Source organism: Cladosporium halotolerans (genome assembly GCF_011745625.1).
Source record: "Cladosporium halotolerans strain TM138-S3 chromosome Unknown Sca25, whole genome shotgun sequence".
NCBI lineage: Eukaryota > Fungi > Ascomycota > Dothideomycetes > Cladosporiales > Cladosporiaceae > Cladosporium > Cladosporium halotolerans.
The window spans coordinates 77188-91974 of record NW_027191476.1 but is presented as its reverse complement, the minus strand read 5'-3'; the positions used below and the strand labels follow the sequence as shown (position 1 = coordinate 91974).

Here is a 14787-nt window from a genome sequence, read left to right as displayed (position 1 = left end):
GGTGGTTGGGAAAACAAGAAAAAAGGGGGTATCAATGTGTACAGGCCGACCGTTGTTGCTGAGGTCCAAGGAAAAGAGAAGGGGCCTTTGGTGCTCCTCGTCGATGGCGGGGTCGGAACAGAAAAAGCAGGAGCTGAATGCTGGTGTCCAATCCAATAAGGTAAGGGAAAGTAGAGGTGGTTCCAGAGAGGAGACGCAGGCCCGGCAGGGTTTCTTCCGGTGACGGCTGATTTTGAAATGCCGATGCTGGGTAGTTGACAGACTGGTGAAGGAAATATTCTTGAATGCGTCCGGTTGAGCCGGGCGCAATGCTGAAGTTTCTTAGAGCCGCAGTCTGTACAGGAGGCCGATTTCAGGACCTCTTTAGATGATATGGAGGTGAGGAATATCCGTTGAATAGTCTTGAGACCCCGATATCCCTCCGTATGATCGCATTGGGAATCAATGAGAGCACTAGCGCACCAAGTCAAGACATGTGTCTTTTCAAGGCGATTAGGCTAGCTCGATCAATGATGATCATCCGACGGGAAAAACGGTGTCTGGCCCTCCATAAAATCCGTGGGATCGGCGTCCGTGAGGTCCGTTTCTGGGTCCGGAGAAGGTGCCGGTGTTGGCATGCCGTGGTCTTCTGACTCTGTAGTGACGTGTTTGGGGAGGAACTTGTGGCCCTCTTCGAAGAAAGCTCGCACGACGGGCTCTGGAGAGCTCGAGGGAGCTGGCGATGAAAGACCGTACTCTGGCTCAGGTTCCACCAGGTAGACGAGGTCGGCCCAGACTTGCCAGTGAAGCACGACGACGTGCGTGAAACGGCGGACGAGTTCGGTTTCCGGGTCGTTGGATCTCGCGATGCCAACGGGCTCCAAGATCGCGCCCATGCCGAAGGAGTGCGAGGGAGCGGGAGGCAGAAGAGGAGGTACGAGCGCTTCTTGCAGCTCAACGGCGGGTAACCTGCAGTGTGTGTTCACGCACTGCCTTGCTTGGGGCAGAAGACGTTCGAGCATGTCTTGGGCGTGCTTGCCAAAAGCCAAGGATGTGGGCTCGAGGTCTTGCCTGAGCCTTTGCTCTGCCAGTCCAGCTAAGTCTGCATCGAAAGGATGCGCGCGGCCTTCCAGTTCCAGCGCGATTCGCACGATCTCCACGGCGACGTTCTCGACTCGGTCAATCCAGAGGCCTTGAGAGCCAACAATCGCAGTGAGAGACTTGCGCAAAGCCGCAAGGGCCTTCGGCACTTCGGATCTCATCGTACCACGCTCGAGCAGTTGCACGAGGACGTCGCCACAGACGCCATGGCAGATGATGTTGTGCAAGTCCACGCGAATGGTACGCAGGCGGTCGAGATCGAGATAGAATGTGGCAGTCAGGCTGGTGGTACTCGAGCAAAAGATCAGGTCGCGCAGGAGTGCATGCGTCAGAGCATCCAAATAAGTGAAGGGCGCCTTTTCGATCAGACTGAGGGACTCGTACTCCCTTTCCAGCCATGACCGGGAGCTGTCTGGATCCAGCTTGCCGAGACCAATGCGGTGGTCGTTGTATCGTTTCTGAAAGTTGATGGTGTCGGCAATCAGCAGAGGCCGCATGTGTCTGATCTGGTGGTTTGCTACGTCCAGCTTCATCGCCTCCAACAGGTTGAGCAATTTCTTCAAACCGTCTACCATCACCTTCGGATCGGCCTGCTGTGCGCCTCTTGTGATGCTTTTGCGCATCTTATCCACAAGTCCATCCCTCATCGGTGCGCAGTGATTCTTCAAAACTTTCCCAAGCCAATTTGCAAGTTCCACCAGATCACAGACACCTTTGTCGATCTGCTGAATGAGCAGATCTACGTCCAAGCGGTCTTCAATCTTGGCCTGATCTTGATCCGGAACCAGAGTCTTGAGGATTTCGAGCACCACCTGGAAGACGGTGGGTAATCTTTTCCGGCTTTCTCGCATGACGCTTACCCAATACGCGGGGTCAGTCACTCCATCGGGCTGCAACAGCGCCCTCTGTGCAAGATCGAGCATGTACAGCTCCGCCTCGAGTGCCTTCCAATAGTCGTCCGCTGATTTGATCTTTTTCTTCCCTCGATCTCCGTCAAGATTGGGTCTAAAGTGCAGCTCTCGGTCGAAGTTCACATCGTGTCGGAGTTTGGGGTTGTGGACTATGCGCAGCATGTCGAGTTCGGCGAGGGAATCGGGTGTTATGGGGGGGAGTAACGAGGCATTGCGGAAGGCTAGGAATCTGTCCATGCCTCGCTCTCCGCTTTCTTGCAAATGCCTGTCAATTTCGAGTTGGATGTCGTGTTCGAGATTGGTGGTCATGGATATTGAGGGCGTCGTGGTTTTTGAATCTGCGAAAAGGCATCCGTTGTCCTGTTGTGTTGGCTTTATGGGCCCCGTGGACTCCGTTGTGACGTGGCGGCATTCACGAGCGTCAGACAAGGTCCGGTTTCTACCCGCAGCTGAGCGATCCTGGACGTCCATGGAAGTGCTGTGCTGTCTACCATGTGAGGCCGGGGACGCTTTTTCGCGGTTGGACATGCTGTTTGTATTGGCGGAGGGCGCCATGTTTGTGTTGAGTTGGATCGCCAGCCGTGCTTTCACGGAAGGATATCGTCGGTTCTGCCGGCAACGGCGTCGCGATAGTGACCGCTTCCTCCAGCTGAGAAGAGAAAGCCTTCTGCGCGAGAAAACTATTGTCGCGAGGAGACGGCAAGAGCAAGGAGCGGGACCAGATCTAGGGAAGTCCGATGCAGAAGACCGGACGAAATGCAGAAAGCCGCCCAAATGCGAGGTCGCAAATCAAAAAGCTAGACAAGATGCGTTAGCAAAAGCGCCGAAGTCACACTACGTGAAACAAAAGCACAGCAGGTAGATGTCACGGAAAGCCGCATGGAGCACGGGAGAGTCCCTCAGGACCACGATGTCGCCACGGTGCGATTCGAGAACCGGTAAATGCAAAGTTTGGACACATACCTGTACGCCGGGGTCGGCGCGGACGAGACTGCTGTGTTTGGGGGGGTTTAGACGTCCGCAAGCATCCGAGGGCGGAATCGGGCGGGCGAGAGTATTAAAGGTGAACAAAGAAACGAGGCGAGAGCGCGAGAGGGAACGACAGTGACGAACGGCAGATTGGGGCTGCGGCGCGCGAATGAGCGGAGTGGGCGGCGGAGCGCGAAGGGGAGGGCGGACTGGCGGGCGATTGGTATAGCTTAAGGAAACGAGGCGAGGGGAGGGTGGAAGGGCTGGCAAAGAAAGTGCGGTACCCAGTATGTATGCAGGGCGGGAGCCAGGGCAGGACTCGGTCCCACGTCACCTGTTGATGCAGCAGCGGCGCGGCCAGGTACAGGCAACGCAAGGTGCAGTGCGGTCGCCCGTTGGAGCAGCAGGCACAGGCACAGGCACAGGCACAGGCGCGGGCGCGGAGGCCGGCGCTGGTGTTGGATGTGCAGTGCCGCGGTGCCGCAGTGCCGCAGTGCGCACTCCCGTCGTCGCTCGGACGCCCTTACGTTGCTGTTGCGGGCGGCGCGCGCGCATCAGGGGCGAGGGCTGTCGGGCTGTCTCACTCGCGGGCGAGGTGTGGCGGGCGGTGGCGCGAGGGCAGATCAGCCGGCACGACGGCGAGAGATCTGCCTTACTGCAGGGACGATGCCACTAGGTACGCCATTGCTAGTGGGTGCCTCAGGCGGTATATAAGGTCCAGTAGCGTCCAGCGAGCCATGCGCGATGCGCCGCGGTACCGTGGAAAGGATGGCGCGCAGAGGCTGCATGCCTGGCTCGGTAAGGTACCTCAGGCTGGGTGCATGCCTGGCTAGGTACCTCAGGCTGGCTGCATGCCTGACTTTCCAGTCCTAAGGCTGGCTGCATGGTTGTGCCTGGCAATACAACCTAAGGCCTCCCACGCCGAGCATTCTCCGTCAGAGATCTCCGCTCGGCCATCTGCCATGTCTGAAGACAAGACGACAAGCACTCACACCCACACGCCACCACCACCCGCACGCCTCGCCACCGGTGTACGCGGGTACATACCGCATTACTCGCCGCAATCACCACCAAGGCACTACACACACACATTCGCAGGCCTAGCCCTGTGTCACGTCCTGTGCACCCGCCGCCCGCTGTCAGTTGATCCTCGCACGCGCGGTTTCACTCCATCGCAGCGGCCTCGTCGAGCTCGCGTGCAGCGGCCACGCGCCATTATATTAGTCCATATATTCCCGCCTCCAGTTCTCCATCCTCCCGCGCGCGCGACCACGTCTCAAACCTAGTCGTCGGGCCATGTCGCGCGCTCCTCCACTACTGTCTGCTCGCCGCTACCGCTGCTACTGCGTGCCAATCGCCCCGGTTCATTTCGGCTCCTCATCTCGGCCGCACGCGTCAGAACGGGCGTGCATGAATAGGCAAACACCCATCCCTCTCTCGTGCGCCCGACTCAGCACCCTGCTTACCGCACTCGCCTGCTTCATCATTCTTTCACTCCTGCCTCAGCCCGCCTATTCTGTCGCGCGCTGAGCTGACTGTAGCATGGGTGTACGTCTACATCCCTTTGTATAAATACTCTCGTCAGCCCCGCCACAAGTCGTCCTCCTAGTGCTCGCCCCGGCCGCAATGTGCTTCTCAACACAGCAGCATCAGCGGCAGGGTGTCTGCATGCGCAGCTGTTGCCCGTGACTCGCAAGCCCGTCCACGCACCGCTCCGTGAAGCAATTTCCAGCCAGCAGCACAGATGACTGCGTCTGCACCCAGCCGGCTACTCGACAGGCATCGCCCAGCGAGCTGATCGCTCTGCCAACAGCTACAACACATTGACTGCAACGGCCTCGATCGATTACCTCTTCATCTGAGGCTGGGCTCGCGCCTCATCGGCAGCCTGGAGCAGTGGCTGAGAAGTTGTCGCACAATGCTCTCAGACAGCAGCAATCTCGCGCCGCACGCCGTACATACAACATCGCAGTATTATGCGCCGCAGCCCCTCGAGCGTCGCCTCACTTTGCCCTGCGACCTGCCTTGCCCTCTACCAGAATCCCAATTTGTAAGGTCGTTAGGCCAAACTCCGCGATAAAACGCCCTGATAAGCCGCAGATCCTACAGGCATCTGTCCCGCGTCGCTGGGCCCCATGATTCACCGACCCAATGGATGCCCATTCGTATTGCCCATCACGACAAGCGAGGCGAAGCACGATCTCGCCCGTTCACCGCATCGCCATCGAATACGCACTATTGCAGTGCAGTACGTGCGCAGCTTCGACCAGCGCATCGTTGCGCGCAGACGCCCGGCCGACTACAGGCATCCCCTGGCGTGTATCATCTACGCTGCGAGTCAGCTGTATTTGCTGGCCGTTGGATAGCGACTTTTCGCCGTAGAGTTGCGCATCGACATTTGCTGGCCGCACGTGGCTATTGCACCACCTTTCGCACGGCATGACGTGAGGCGATCACCGCAATTTGTTTTTGGTAGGTTGTTAGTGTCGGGCAGCGTCCGAAGCTGTTGTGGCCGTGAGGCCGACGTCAGCTCTGCACGCGGGAGATGCAGTGCGATACTGATGCTGTGTTGGTCGCCTTGTCTGATAGTGTACATCCACGTGGCGGTACACGGCATACGGTGGTTACGCGCGTATTCACTTACACACGAGATCCGACGAATGCCCTTCTTCTGTTGTCTAGGTGAAACGTCGCAGAAGGATCTCGAATGATTTTAGGCAGTTGACTCATCAAAGACCAGTTGTCGACGGAAGGCGTACTCCTTGTACGCTTTTACATGATCGTCCCACAAGCGATGAGTTTCCTCAAGAAACCAGAGTCTCTGGTATCATCAACATTTAAAGCTAGGCATGAATCATCTTCGTTACCAAGACTCAGCCATCCGATACGCGTAGCCATCTACCATAAAGCTTGCCCAACGCATCAGACGCCCCATCTATCTCAAAGCAAGCTACAGCATCCAGCGCACCACACTCACCAACCGCACAACCCCAAACACCAACCCTGCAGCCTACCTCCTCTCGCGCATCGACCCCGCCGCTTTCGGATAAGCAGCGTAGTCCGGCATCGCCGCAATCCTGCTGCCGCCCATTTTCGCCCGCCTGTGCACTTTGATCGAGCACGCCGCCACCCAGATGCTCAGGATTCTGCCAAAGTCTCGTCAGCCATGATGCTCGGTTCTACTCAATGGGGAAAAAGTGACTCTTACTCCAAAGCGATAGCAAGCACCAGCACAACAGCGCTCAGCCCCGCCGCCGCGCCTTTCGTCCCCGACAGCGTTTTCCCCGTCACGACGAGGACGGCGAGCCAGAAGACGACCTCGAGACTGTTGAGGATGGCGTTCGCTTTCGTGCTCGCCCACTTGCCGAAGCGGTGCGTGTGCTCCGTCAGCAGCTGGTAGGCTATCACGAGGAGGGATTTGAGGCCCTGGTGTTAATTTCGCGTCAGTCGGAAGGCTCGATGGTTTTGAAATGGGGTAAGTTGTTGTTTACTAGAGTTATGGCGACGGTGTTCGCTCGCGAGGCTGGCGGGTTTTTGATTGTGACTCGTGCGATGGAGAGGGTTATGGCGAGGATGATTAGGGCGATTTGGAGGATGTGGACTTTGAATTTCCAGGTTTCGTTGAAGGTGAGGATTGAGGCGAGCATTGGGGTTGCGATCCGATGGAGCGATCGATTTTATGTTGGCTTTCAATTGAAATGGTTCAAGAGAGCGATGCAGTAGTTCTTCGATGGCAGTGAACGCTGATGAAAATGCTAGGATGATTCTTCATCTTCATTGTCTATCGTCTGCATATATACCATTTGTGTCGTCTGTTATTGAGGCTATGTTGTGTTTGCGTACAGGATACGCGTGCTCGTCCCGAGCGCCTCGCATTCACCCTCGCTTTCGAATCCGAGGAAGCCCGAGGCGGGTCTCTGCACGACGTTCGCAAGCTGCTCGCGAAGGTTCAAGCCTCGCAGACCTGACGCTACCATCACACCACGCAAGTTCGCGTTGGCTTTTCCTTGCCATTCGTCGAAATGCTGCCGTCTGAAGAAATGTGGTGGCCTGGTGGGGCATTGGTAGGGTTTAAGGCTGAGCTATCGCTCACCTCTATTTAAGGTAGGCTATCCTGGTGCCTGGCGGCCATTGACTTGGTAAGGTCTTTGCACAATTTCACCACAACGATGGACAAGAGGGATCCGAGATCTGGAGATCTCACCCCGCCCCCGTACAATGAAGAGGATGTACAAGTCGCTCTGGATGGTGTCGTCGGAGGCGTCGGAGACACTGCAACGATGCGTAAGGCCCTCGCTCCGTTACACGCGAAAGAAAGGCCAACTAACCACTCAGCAGACGATGATGGCCGCATCGACATAGACATAGACTCTCGCCTGAGCAGGACTCTCTCAAAGCTCGTGACGATCCCGCCCGACAGTCAGGACACCGCGCCGCCTCCCGACTACATCCGCTTCGCCTCGCCCGATCAATTTCCCCTCCGGCTGAATATAGTGATCCAAGTCGTCGGCAGTCGAGGCGATGTGCAGCCCTTCGTCGCGCTGGCCAACGGCCTGCAGAAGTACGGCCACCGCGTCCGACTCGCCACTCACGCGAAATTCGAATCCTTCGTCCACGACGCTGGCCTGGAGTTCTATCCCATTGGCGGCGATCCGGAGGATTTGATGTCCTATATGGTCAAGAACCCCGGCCTCATGCCGAGCATGAAGTCGCTCCGCGCGGGCGATATCTCGCGCAAGCGGCAGATGATCGTGGAGATGCTGGAGGGATGCTGGAGGAGCTGTATTGAGGCGGATCCGTTGACGGGCGACCCGTTCGTTGCGGACGCTATTATTGCTAACCCGCCGAGTTTTGCTCATATGCACTGCGCCGAGGCGCTGGGCATCCCTCTCCATATGATGTTTACGATGCCGTGGACTGCAACGTCGTCGTTTCCGCACCCCCTGGCTAACATCACTGACGGGAAGAAAAATCCGAAGGCCGCGAACTACTTGTCGTATGTCTTGGTCGAGATTATGACCTGGCAAGGTCTTGGTGATGTGATCAATGATTGGCGTAAGAGGATTGGTTTGGAACCAGTGCCGAATACCGAAGGGCCGATGCTGGCGTCGACCCTGTCTATCCCTTTCACATACTGCTGGTCTCCTGCTCTCATCCCCAAACCCAAAGACTGGCCAGCCTACATCGACGTATCAGGCTTTTTCTTCCGCGGAGCACCTAATTATACGCCCCCGAAAGCCCTCGCGGACTTCCTCGCCGCCGGCCCACCACCAGTCTACATCGGCTTCGGCTCCATCGTGCTCGACAATGCCGCCGCCATGTCTTCGCTCATCCTCGAGGCCGTGACAGCCTGCGGCCTACGCGCCATCATCTCCCATGGCTGGAGCCGACTCAACGGTCCCGCGCGCCCAGACCTCTACTGGCTTGACGACTGCCCTCACGAGTGGCTCTTCCAGCATGTCTCCGCCGTCGTCCATCACGGCGGCGCTGGCACAGCAGCCTGCGGACTCCGTAACTCCCGTCCGACTGTCGTCGTCCCTTTCTTCGGCGACCAACCTTTCTGGGGCGACATGATCGCCGCAGCCGGCGCAGGCCCCTCGCCTATTCCGCACAAGACTCTGACGGCCGAGAAGTTAGCTGATGCTCTCCGGTTTTGCCTCGAAGACGCAGCGCAGGCTGCAGCGGCGGGTATCGCTGCGCAGATGGCGAAGGAAGACGGCGTGCAGGCTGCTGTGCTGTCTTTCGTGAACAACCTGCCGGTGGAGAAAATGCGCTGCGATTTCCTGCCCGACCAGCCTGCTTCGTGGACGGTGAAAGTGAACAAGAAGACTAAGCGAATATCTCGCGTCGCCGCTGAGATCCTTGCGCGAGATGAGGGCGTGGATGCGAAGAATTTCAAGCCGTGAGTGCCTTCCTTGGTCCTCCATTTCTTCACATCAACAGAACTGACGCACCCAGTTACCGCTCCAATCCAATCCTCATCGAAAACCACCGCTGGGACCCTGTGACAGGCACGACATCTTCCGCCCTCGGCATAGGCGCCGACATGTTCACCGCGACCTCCAACATCTTCCTCAAACCCGCCGAAGAATACCGACGCGGCCGCAGCCGCAGCGCCCAACCAAGCAGCAGCAAAACACATCTACCCAAAAGCAAAAGTCGGCCCTCAAGCCCCACCTCCTCAATCAAAAGCAGCACTCCCTCCTCCTCCAATCCCAACCCCTCCGCCACCACCACCACCACCACCACCACCACCAGTACCTCCCCCTCCAACCCCAACCTCGCAGCCAACATGGCCCTCGCCTCCTCCAAATCCCTCGCCCACGTCCTCGGCTCCTACACAAAAGGCATCCTCGTCGACCTCCCCCTCGCGACAGCAGAGGGCTTCCGCTCCGCCCCGCGCCTCTGGAACTCCCCCGTGACCACCTACGGGCCCCCGATCACAAACGCGCAGTCCGGCTTCCTCGTCGCGGGCAAGTCGCTGGTGCTCGGGCTGCGCGACGGCGCGATGGACCTCGCGCGCGAGCCGGTCGCGGGCGCGAAGAGGGAGGGCTTCTGGGGCGGTGTGAAAGGGCTGGGCAGGGGCGGGGGGAGTTTTGTCACGAAGAGTGTGAGTGCGGGGCTGGGCGTCGTGGCGTATCCGGGTTTGGGCATTTCGAGGAGTCTGTGGGCGATGACGCATGGGGAGGCTGGGAGGGTGGTTGCGGGGAAGAGGTGGGAGGAGGGCAGGTGGGTTGTTGAGAGGGTTGGTGGGGGCGATAGGAGGAGGGTGGTGCAGGCGTATTATGAGATGAATTTGGGGGAGGGGATGGGTTAGTTTCGATTGGGGATGGAGTTTAGTGGTTTAGCGTTTTTGAGCGAGTGCATGTGTATTTATACAGAGACTAGAGAACGGTCTTGTCGACACAGCATGCCTTGATAGTTTGATCAGAAGCTTCAAGGCGGTAATGTTGATGGGCAGGACAGCACGGAGTGGACATGTAGATCTTGCAACAAAAGAAACATTTCCTATTGTGGGTATATATGGAGCCTTTCTTTTCTCAAGCTCGATCTATGCTAGTTTGTGCAGTGAGTGTTGCACTTGTCGTCAATCTCAGCCCTGCGGTCACGCACAGGCGCCTCTAGTGGGCAAAAGTAGTGTAGTCGTTGATTTGGGTCCCAATATGCCCGAGTGGTGAAAAAGCAAAACTCCGTGCCAATCCGCGCTAGCAGTGAATAAAAGCAAACCAAATAGTTTCAGTCAATCAATCCGAATCAGCCCAAATTCCGGGACAATGCTCCTACCAGTGCCCAGGGCCAACGCCCAGCTCCGGAGCGCCGTAAGTTCCAGAGAGAAGCTGCTGGCGGATGGCTGCGCGCTGGTCCATAGCACTTGGCTGCGAGGGGCCAGGATCGGCTGCGCCGGTTTGTGTGTATCCCATGGCACCCTGCAATTCGTTCACGGCTTCAGTTATTCTGCCTCCGCTCTTATTGTTGTGCTCCATCAGTTTCTGATCCCAGTTTCCGAGCTGGAGTCTGAATCCGCCTGCAGTCTTGGCAGCCTCCCGGATAACAAGAGCCCACGCCCTTCCGATCTCGTCATATGCGTCGTTCTTGTGTCTTTGGTGCTGGTATGTGTCCCAGTCGGGCAGTCGGTGGATGATATTGGTGACCGCATCTAGATATGAAAGCGAAAGGCCGGTCTGAGTCTCTTGAGGCGGGAGGTAGTAGGGTGTGTAGTCGCGGAGTGCTTCGATAAGCTGCAGGAGGCTTTGGCGGACACGGTTGTATGCGTAGTCGGAAGTGGGGCGGTTGCCCAGCGGAAAAGATTCGCGAAAGTCGTGTTCGTACTTTGAAAGGACAGAGAGCGTTGATTCGACAGATGGGCGTGGAGCCTTGGTAACTATGGTGTCTCGGATGTCGGAGCGTTCATTGCAGATGTTCTGCACAAGGTTGCGGAGCTCGTCTGCTGAAAGGGTTTGGAGGAGTCGGCCTAGAGGCAACGGGCGGCCGGCGGAAGTGTGTGTGCGGGTGCGCTTGATGGTGCGTTGTGCAGGCAGAGCTCGGTGCTGCATGGAGGGCGAGGCAGTGGGTGAGGTGGACATGCGGTCGTGGCTGCGGTCGTTGTCGAGCTCTTCGTCGGCCTTTCTCTTGCGACCGGACATGTTATGCTGTTGAAGGCCGTCTGTGGCATTCGTGTTAGCCTGCTGCCACCCGCCAAAGCTCGCAGTCGTGCTGTGTGCTTGGAGCTGGTATAAGCTCTTCGCTGACGTACCAGAGCGGGCGGGCGAAAGGCGAGGGTCCTGGAAGAGATGCGGAGCGGCCAGCGGGTTGTTTGGAATCACCGTGCTCATGGCGACAGGCTGGCTTGCTCCGCGAGGTGTGGGAGTGGGAGGCGACAGTGGCCGGCCGAGTGCGTGTGAGGGGTGGTGTGTGTGGTGGGCGCAAGGGCTGGATGGGTGCAGAGGTTTGTGGCGTGCGAAGCAAGTGCTGCAGTCGTGAGTGGTCACCAGATGCGGAGCGCGGGTGACTTGTCGGCCGGCGACTAAAGTCAAGCTTAAGCGGGAGCAGCCGGCGCTAACATAGTCAATGGCATCAGAAGACAATGGAAATCGAGCGTCCCTACTGGCAGCTGCACTTCGCGGTGGCAGGCGTCTATTGCTTTCTGAGCATCGCAGGCAGTGCACATTCTGCCTGCATCAGCTTCAGTATTGCGGCCTCTGTTACCTGCCGGCGAATAGTGTTGCCGTCTGTCTTCTTGGCCGGTCCCACTTCAGCCATCATGGCCCGGTGAACAAAGCGTCTCACTCCCTGCTGGCTTCGGCCGAACAAGCCACGACATCCACACCGCACCCAAGTCCCAGTGTTTACGGGGCCAGGATTCCCAGGCACGCCGGGCTCTTCATCAAATATGGATCAACGACGGCATCAAGAGCCACTGCTGGATAGTGGGCGATCGAGTGAGGACGTTGAGCTTTATCATCTGGATGGCAACAGGCGACCATCATTCGCATTGTCCGAGTCGAAACCACAAAAAGGCGCACCGAAGCTATTCGTGGCCGGTGCTCTGATCATTGCAATTGCTGGACTGGTCACTCAGACCGAATCCGCAGCTTACTATGAGGACATCCTCGGCTGGAAGAAGCCTTTCTGCAGCTTGTATATCATGCACAGCTCAATAGCTTTACCCTGGCTCATTCATCTGGCCTATCTTCGCTTCAATCAACGAGATAAACCCTATTCCATCTGGGTCAGGGATTACAACAATGGACTGCGGGCATCTGTGTCTACCGTTGAGGCTTTCGCCGTCAGCGGCCCATCCATTGTGCTCAAGCGACCTGGTTCCCTAGGAGGCCCACTGGACTACCTGGCAACGACGATGGGCATCGTCACCGTCGTACTGACAGTGAGTGGTGTCTCGTGGTTTCTATCTCTGGTCTTCACGACACCAAGCGATCTTACCGCAATTTACAATTGCTCTACATTCTTCGCTGCAGCCTTCAGTGTGCCGATCCTGCGCCAGAAAGTGGGCTGGATAGGCATTCTGGCCGTGGCGCTCTCGATTATGGGCACCTTCACGATCGCTTATGGTGATACCACCGCTCACTCTGCCGACAGCGCCGATGAGACTCCCGCTCTCGGTGCATCCCGTTTGTTCGGAAACATCATCGCCCTCATTGGCGCCATTGCATTTGGTCTCTACGAAGTGCTATTCAAAAAATGGGCCTGCCCTTCCCAATCTGTCAGCCCCAAGTCGAGCTTGAACCTGACACTTGCTGCTTCGGCTTTGACCGGCGTATACACGTTTTCATTCTTCTGGATCGTTCTCGTAATCATGCATTTCATCGGCGTCGAGCCGTTCGTTTTGCCCAGTCTGCACGTTCTTGGATATGTTCTGCTTTCCGTCTCGGCGGGATCAGGTAAGCGAATCGCTTTCGGCCTGTGTCGCAATTCTGACAAATTTGCAGTGGCCATGACCGCGCTCCTTGCTCTTGTCACATGGACGAGCCCCGTCTTTGCCTCAGTTGCCTCTGTGTGAGTCGCGATCCTGTTGCACTCTCTGTCCAATCTGCTAACGGTCGTCAGGCTGAGCGTCTTTTTCGTGGCCGTCGCGGACTGGCTGGTCTTCGGCCTCGACCCTTCACTAGCAACTTATATCGGTGGCACCTTGATCATGGTGGCTTTCGCCCTGCTGGCGAAAGAGGAACTCGGGCATGGGAAACACTGATTTCGACAGCCCTTACTGTTTGCAGTTGCCGCCGCCCGTACGTAGCCGATCGTAAAATGTCGTTTTCCTCTCAAGTCGTTGGTTTGGCCCGTTCGGCAGAACCAGTCCCAATCGCGTGGCGCTTGTGTGCTTTTGGTCCAGAACAATGCAAACCCTGCGTACCTGTCGTAAATGATCGCCATACTCCCTCCCACCCCTCATCCTCAATCCGCATCAACGTCAAAATCGTAAAGTCATGCCCCTCCAACCCCAGCCCCAGCTCCCACTTCTCAAACAGCAGCATCCTCAGAGTAGTAGATCCGACTCCCGAGCTGGAGCTTTCCGCCCTGTCCCGCTTTCAGCACCTTGGCAAAGGCAGCGTAGAAGTAGGTCAGTAGCGCGATGAGTACCAAGCCCGAGAAGAGGTTTTCGGAGTGTGGGTGCTGGAGGGCGTGGTGCAGGGTGATCGTGTCCATAGCGTCCATGATTGGTGCCTAGTTTCTGGGTAGCTTGATGTGTGCTGGGTACGATATTTTTTGGGTCAGCTCTGTTGTCGTGAGATTCGTACAATGGATGAAGTTGATGTGTGCTTGCACGTGGCCCGCTTATGTATTTCACCCGAGGCGGCACTTTTTCTTTCTTTGGAAGAAACAGCGTCCCGTCTTCCTGCAGAGGGTTTGTAGCTATTTGCGGTCCTGCGACGGTAGTCTGCTTCGGCCGCGGGTCGAATCGATAGTGCTGCGGAGCGCGGGCTTCTAGAACCGCGCGATGCGATTCAGGCCAACTTTGCTATCGCTGCGTTAAGTTGCGCTTTCCTGTTCGGTGAGCGATCTGGCACGGCCGGGACGGGTTGGATGCTGCAGTGAGTGTAGCCGCTTCTTTGGGTCGTCAGGTCTTCTACGCAGGTTGGCAGAGTGGGAGTGGATGCTCCTCTCTCAGTGCGCCAGAATCCGGGTTCGATGAAACGAGGTACAATTGCCTACCTGAGCGTCCAGCGCCCTAGAGTCTGCACGGAAAGTGTGAATATTACCTTCTTCCTCTCCGCTCGCGCCCAGCTTAGAGCTCTTTAACTCCCCGCCCCAGCGCCTTGGACGAGGTTGGTGGTTGGAGAAGTCGCCCAGTCCCCTTCGTGAGCTGCCGCGACGGCGAGTCGGCAACTGAACTTCGCCGGCGTTGTTTCACCGCCGCCGAGCGAAGCGCTCGCATCCCAGCCCGCGGGCTGGGAAAGGCAGGACGCGGTAACACTGGAGACTTCAAGGCACGGCGTACTTTCTGTTTCTTTACGGAGTGCCGAGGGTGTTGTACAATGGTGCGGTGCGATGGCTCTTGGAGGAGTGATCTCTGCCGCGCGCGGTCGGCAGTCCGCCGCCACGTGGAGACGGCACGCGGAGATTAGGAATCAGCAACAGCAGACGTTAGGTGCCGGATTTTGGAGAGTCAGGGGGAGATTTTGGATTCTATGTTGTGTGCAGATGATTTCCGGTTCCATGTGTACACTTTCAACGAAGCACCGCCAGACGCGTAGTGAGTTTGTTTTCGAAGCTGCTCCCTCGGGGGGTTTGGTGAAAAGGGTGAGGGCGGCGTGGCCGTGGATGTGGATGTGGCTGGATAGGTAGACATTCGGCGGGCGACGATGGCAGG

General features: G+C 57.4%; 5 protein-coding genes across 5 annotated transcripts; 2 read left to right on the top strand and 3 right to left on the bottom strand.

Annotated features, from left to right (window-relative positions):
- Window positions 1–506: 506 nt before the first annotated feature.
- Window positions 507–2546, bottom strand: WHR41_06990 (uncharacterized protein; the record flags this gene model as incomplete). Its single annotated transcript, XM_069375595.1, has 1 exon — window positions 507–2546. One exon carries the CDS (start codon window positions 2544–2546, stop codon window positions 507–509), a length of 2040 nt encoding a protein of 679 aa, XP_069227714.1.
- A 3390-nt stretch (window positions 2547–5936) lies between these two features.
- WHR41_06989 (uncharacterized protein) lies at window positions 5937–6731 on the bottom strand. Its single transcript, XM_069375594.1, has 3 exons — window positions 6452–6731; window positions 6169–6386; window positions 5937–6106 (listed from the first exon to the last, which is right to left on the bottom strand). The coding sequence occupies exons 1-3, from the start codon at window positions 6605–6607 to the stop codon at window positions 5971–5973; spliced, it is 510 nt and encodes a 169-aa protein (XP_069227640.1). The 5' UTR covers window positions 6608–6731; the 3' UTR covers window positions 5937–5970.
- A 233-nt stretch (window positions 6732–6964) lies between these two features.
- Window positions 6965–9777, top strand: WHR41_06988 (uncharacterized protein; the record flags this gene model as incomplete). Its single annotated transcript, XM_069375593.1, has 3 exons — window positions 6965–7244; window positions 7299–8862; window positions 8919–9777. Exons 1-3 carry the CDS (start codon window positions 7130–7132, stop codon window positions 9775–9777), a joined length of 2538 nt encoding a protein of 845 aa, XP_069227641.1. The 5' UTR covers window positions 6965–7129.
- Window positions 9778–9945: 168 nt separating this feature from the next.
- On the bottom strand, window positions 9946–11448 carry WHR41_06987 (uncharacterized protein). Its single transcript, XM_069375592.1, has 2 exons — window positions 11215–11448; window positions 9946–11124 (listed from the first exon to the last, which is right to left on the bottom strand). The coding sequence occupies exons 1-2, from the start codon at window positions 11291–11293 to the stop codon at window positions 10241–10243; spliced, it is 963 nt and encodes a 320-aa protein (XP_069227648.1). The 5' UTR covers window positions 11294–11448; the 3' UTR covers window positions 9946–10240.
- A 134-nt stretch (window positions 11449–11582) lies between these two features.
- WHR41_06986 (uncharacterized protein) lies at window positions 11583–13241 on the top strand. The gene is made up of 3 exons (XM_069375591.1): window positions 11583–12859; window positions 12908–12974; window positions 13026–13241. Exons 1-3 carry the CDS (start codon window positions 11851–11853, stop codon window positions 13165–13167), a joined length of 1218 nt encoding a protein of 405 aa, XP_069227649.1. The 5' UTR covers window positions 11583–11850; the 3' UTR covers window positions 13168–13241.
- Window positions 13242–14787: the final 1546 nt, after the last annotated feature.

What these genes read in the sequence shown, in the direction of transcription:
- WHR41_06987 (XM_069375592.1), bottom strand. Translation starts at nt 11,293, where the DNA reads ATGAGCACGGTGATTCCAAACAACCCGCTGGCCGCTCCGCATCTCTTC. An exon ending in CCTTTCGCCCGCCCGCTCTG is followed by an intron (nt 11,125 to 11,214) that starts GTACGTCAGCGA and finishes CGAATGCCACAG; the next exon opens with ACGGCCTTCAACAGCATAAC.
- WHR41_06989 (XM_069375594.1), bottom strand. Translation starts at nt 6,607, where the DNA reads ATGCTCGCCTCAATCCTCACCTTCAACGAAACCTGGAAATTCAAAGTC. An exon ending in ACACCGTCGCCATAACTCTA is followed by an intron (nt 6,387 to 6,451) that starts GTAAACAACAAC and finishes AATTAACACCAG; the next exon opens with GGCCTCAAATCCCTCCTCGT. An exon ending in GTGCTTGCTATCGCTTTGGA is followed by an intron (nt 6,107 to 6,168) that starts GTAAGAGTCACT and finishes AGACTTTGGCAG; the next exon opens with AATCCTGAGCATCTGGGTGG.
- WHR41_06986 (XM_069375591.1), top strand. Translation starts at nt 11,851, where the DNA reads ATGGATCAACGACGGCATCAAGAGCCACTGCTGGATAGTGGGCGATCG. An exon ending in TTCCGTCTCGGCGGGATCAG is followed by an intron (nt 12,860 to 12,907) that starts GTAAGCGAATCG and finishes ACAAATTTGCAG; the next exon opens with TGGCCATGACCGCGCTCCTT. An exon ending in TTTGCCTCAGTTGCCTCTGT is followed by an intron (nt 12,975 to 13,025) that starts GTGAGTCGCGAT and finishes AACGGTCGTCAG; the next exon opens with GCTGAGCGTCTTTTTCGTGG.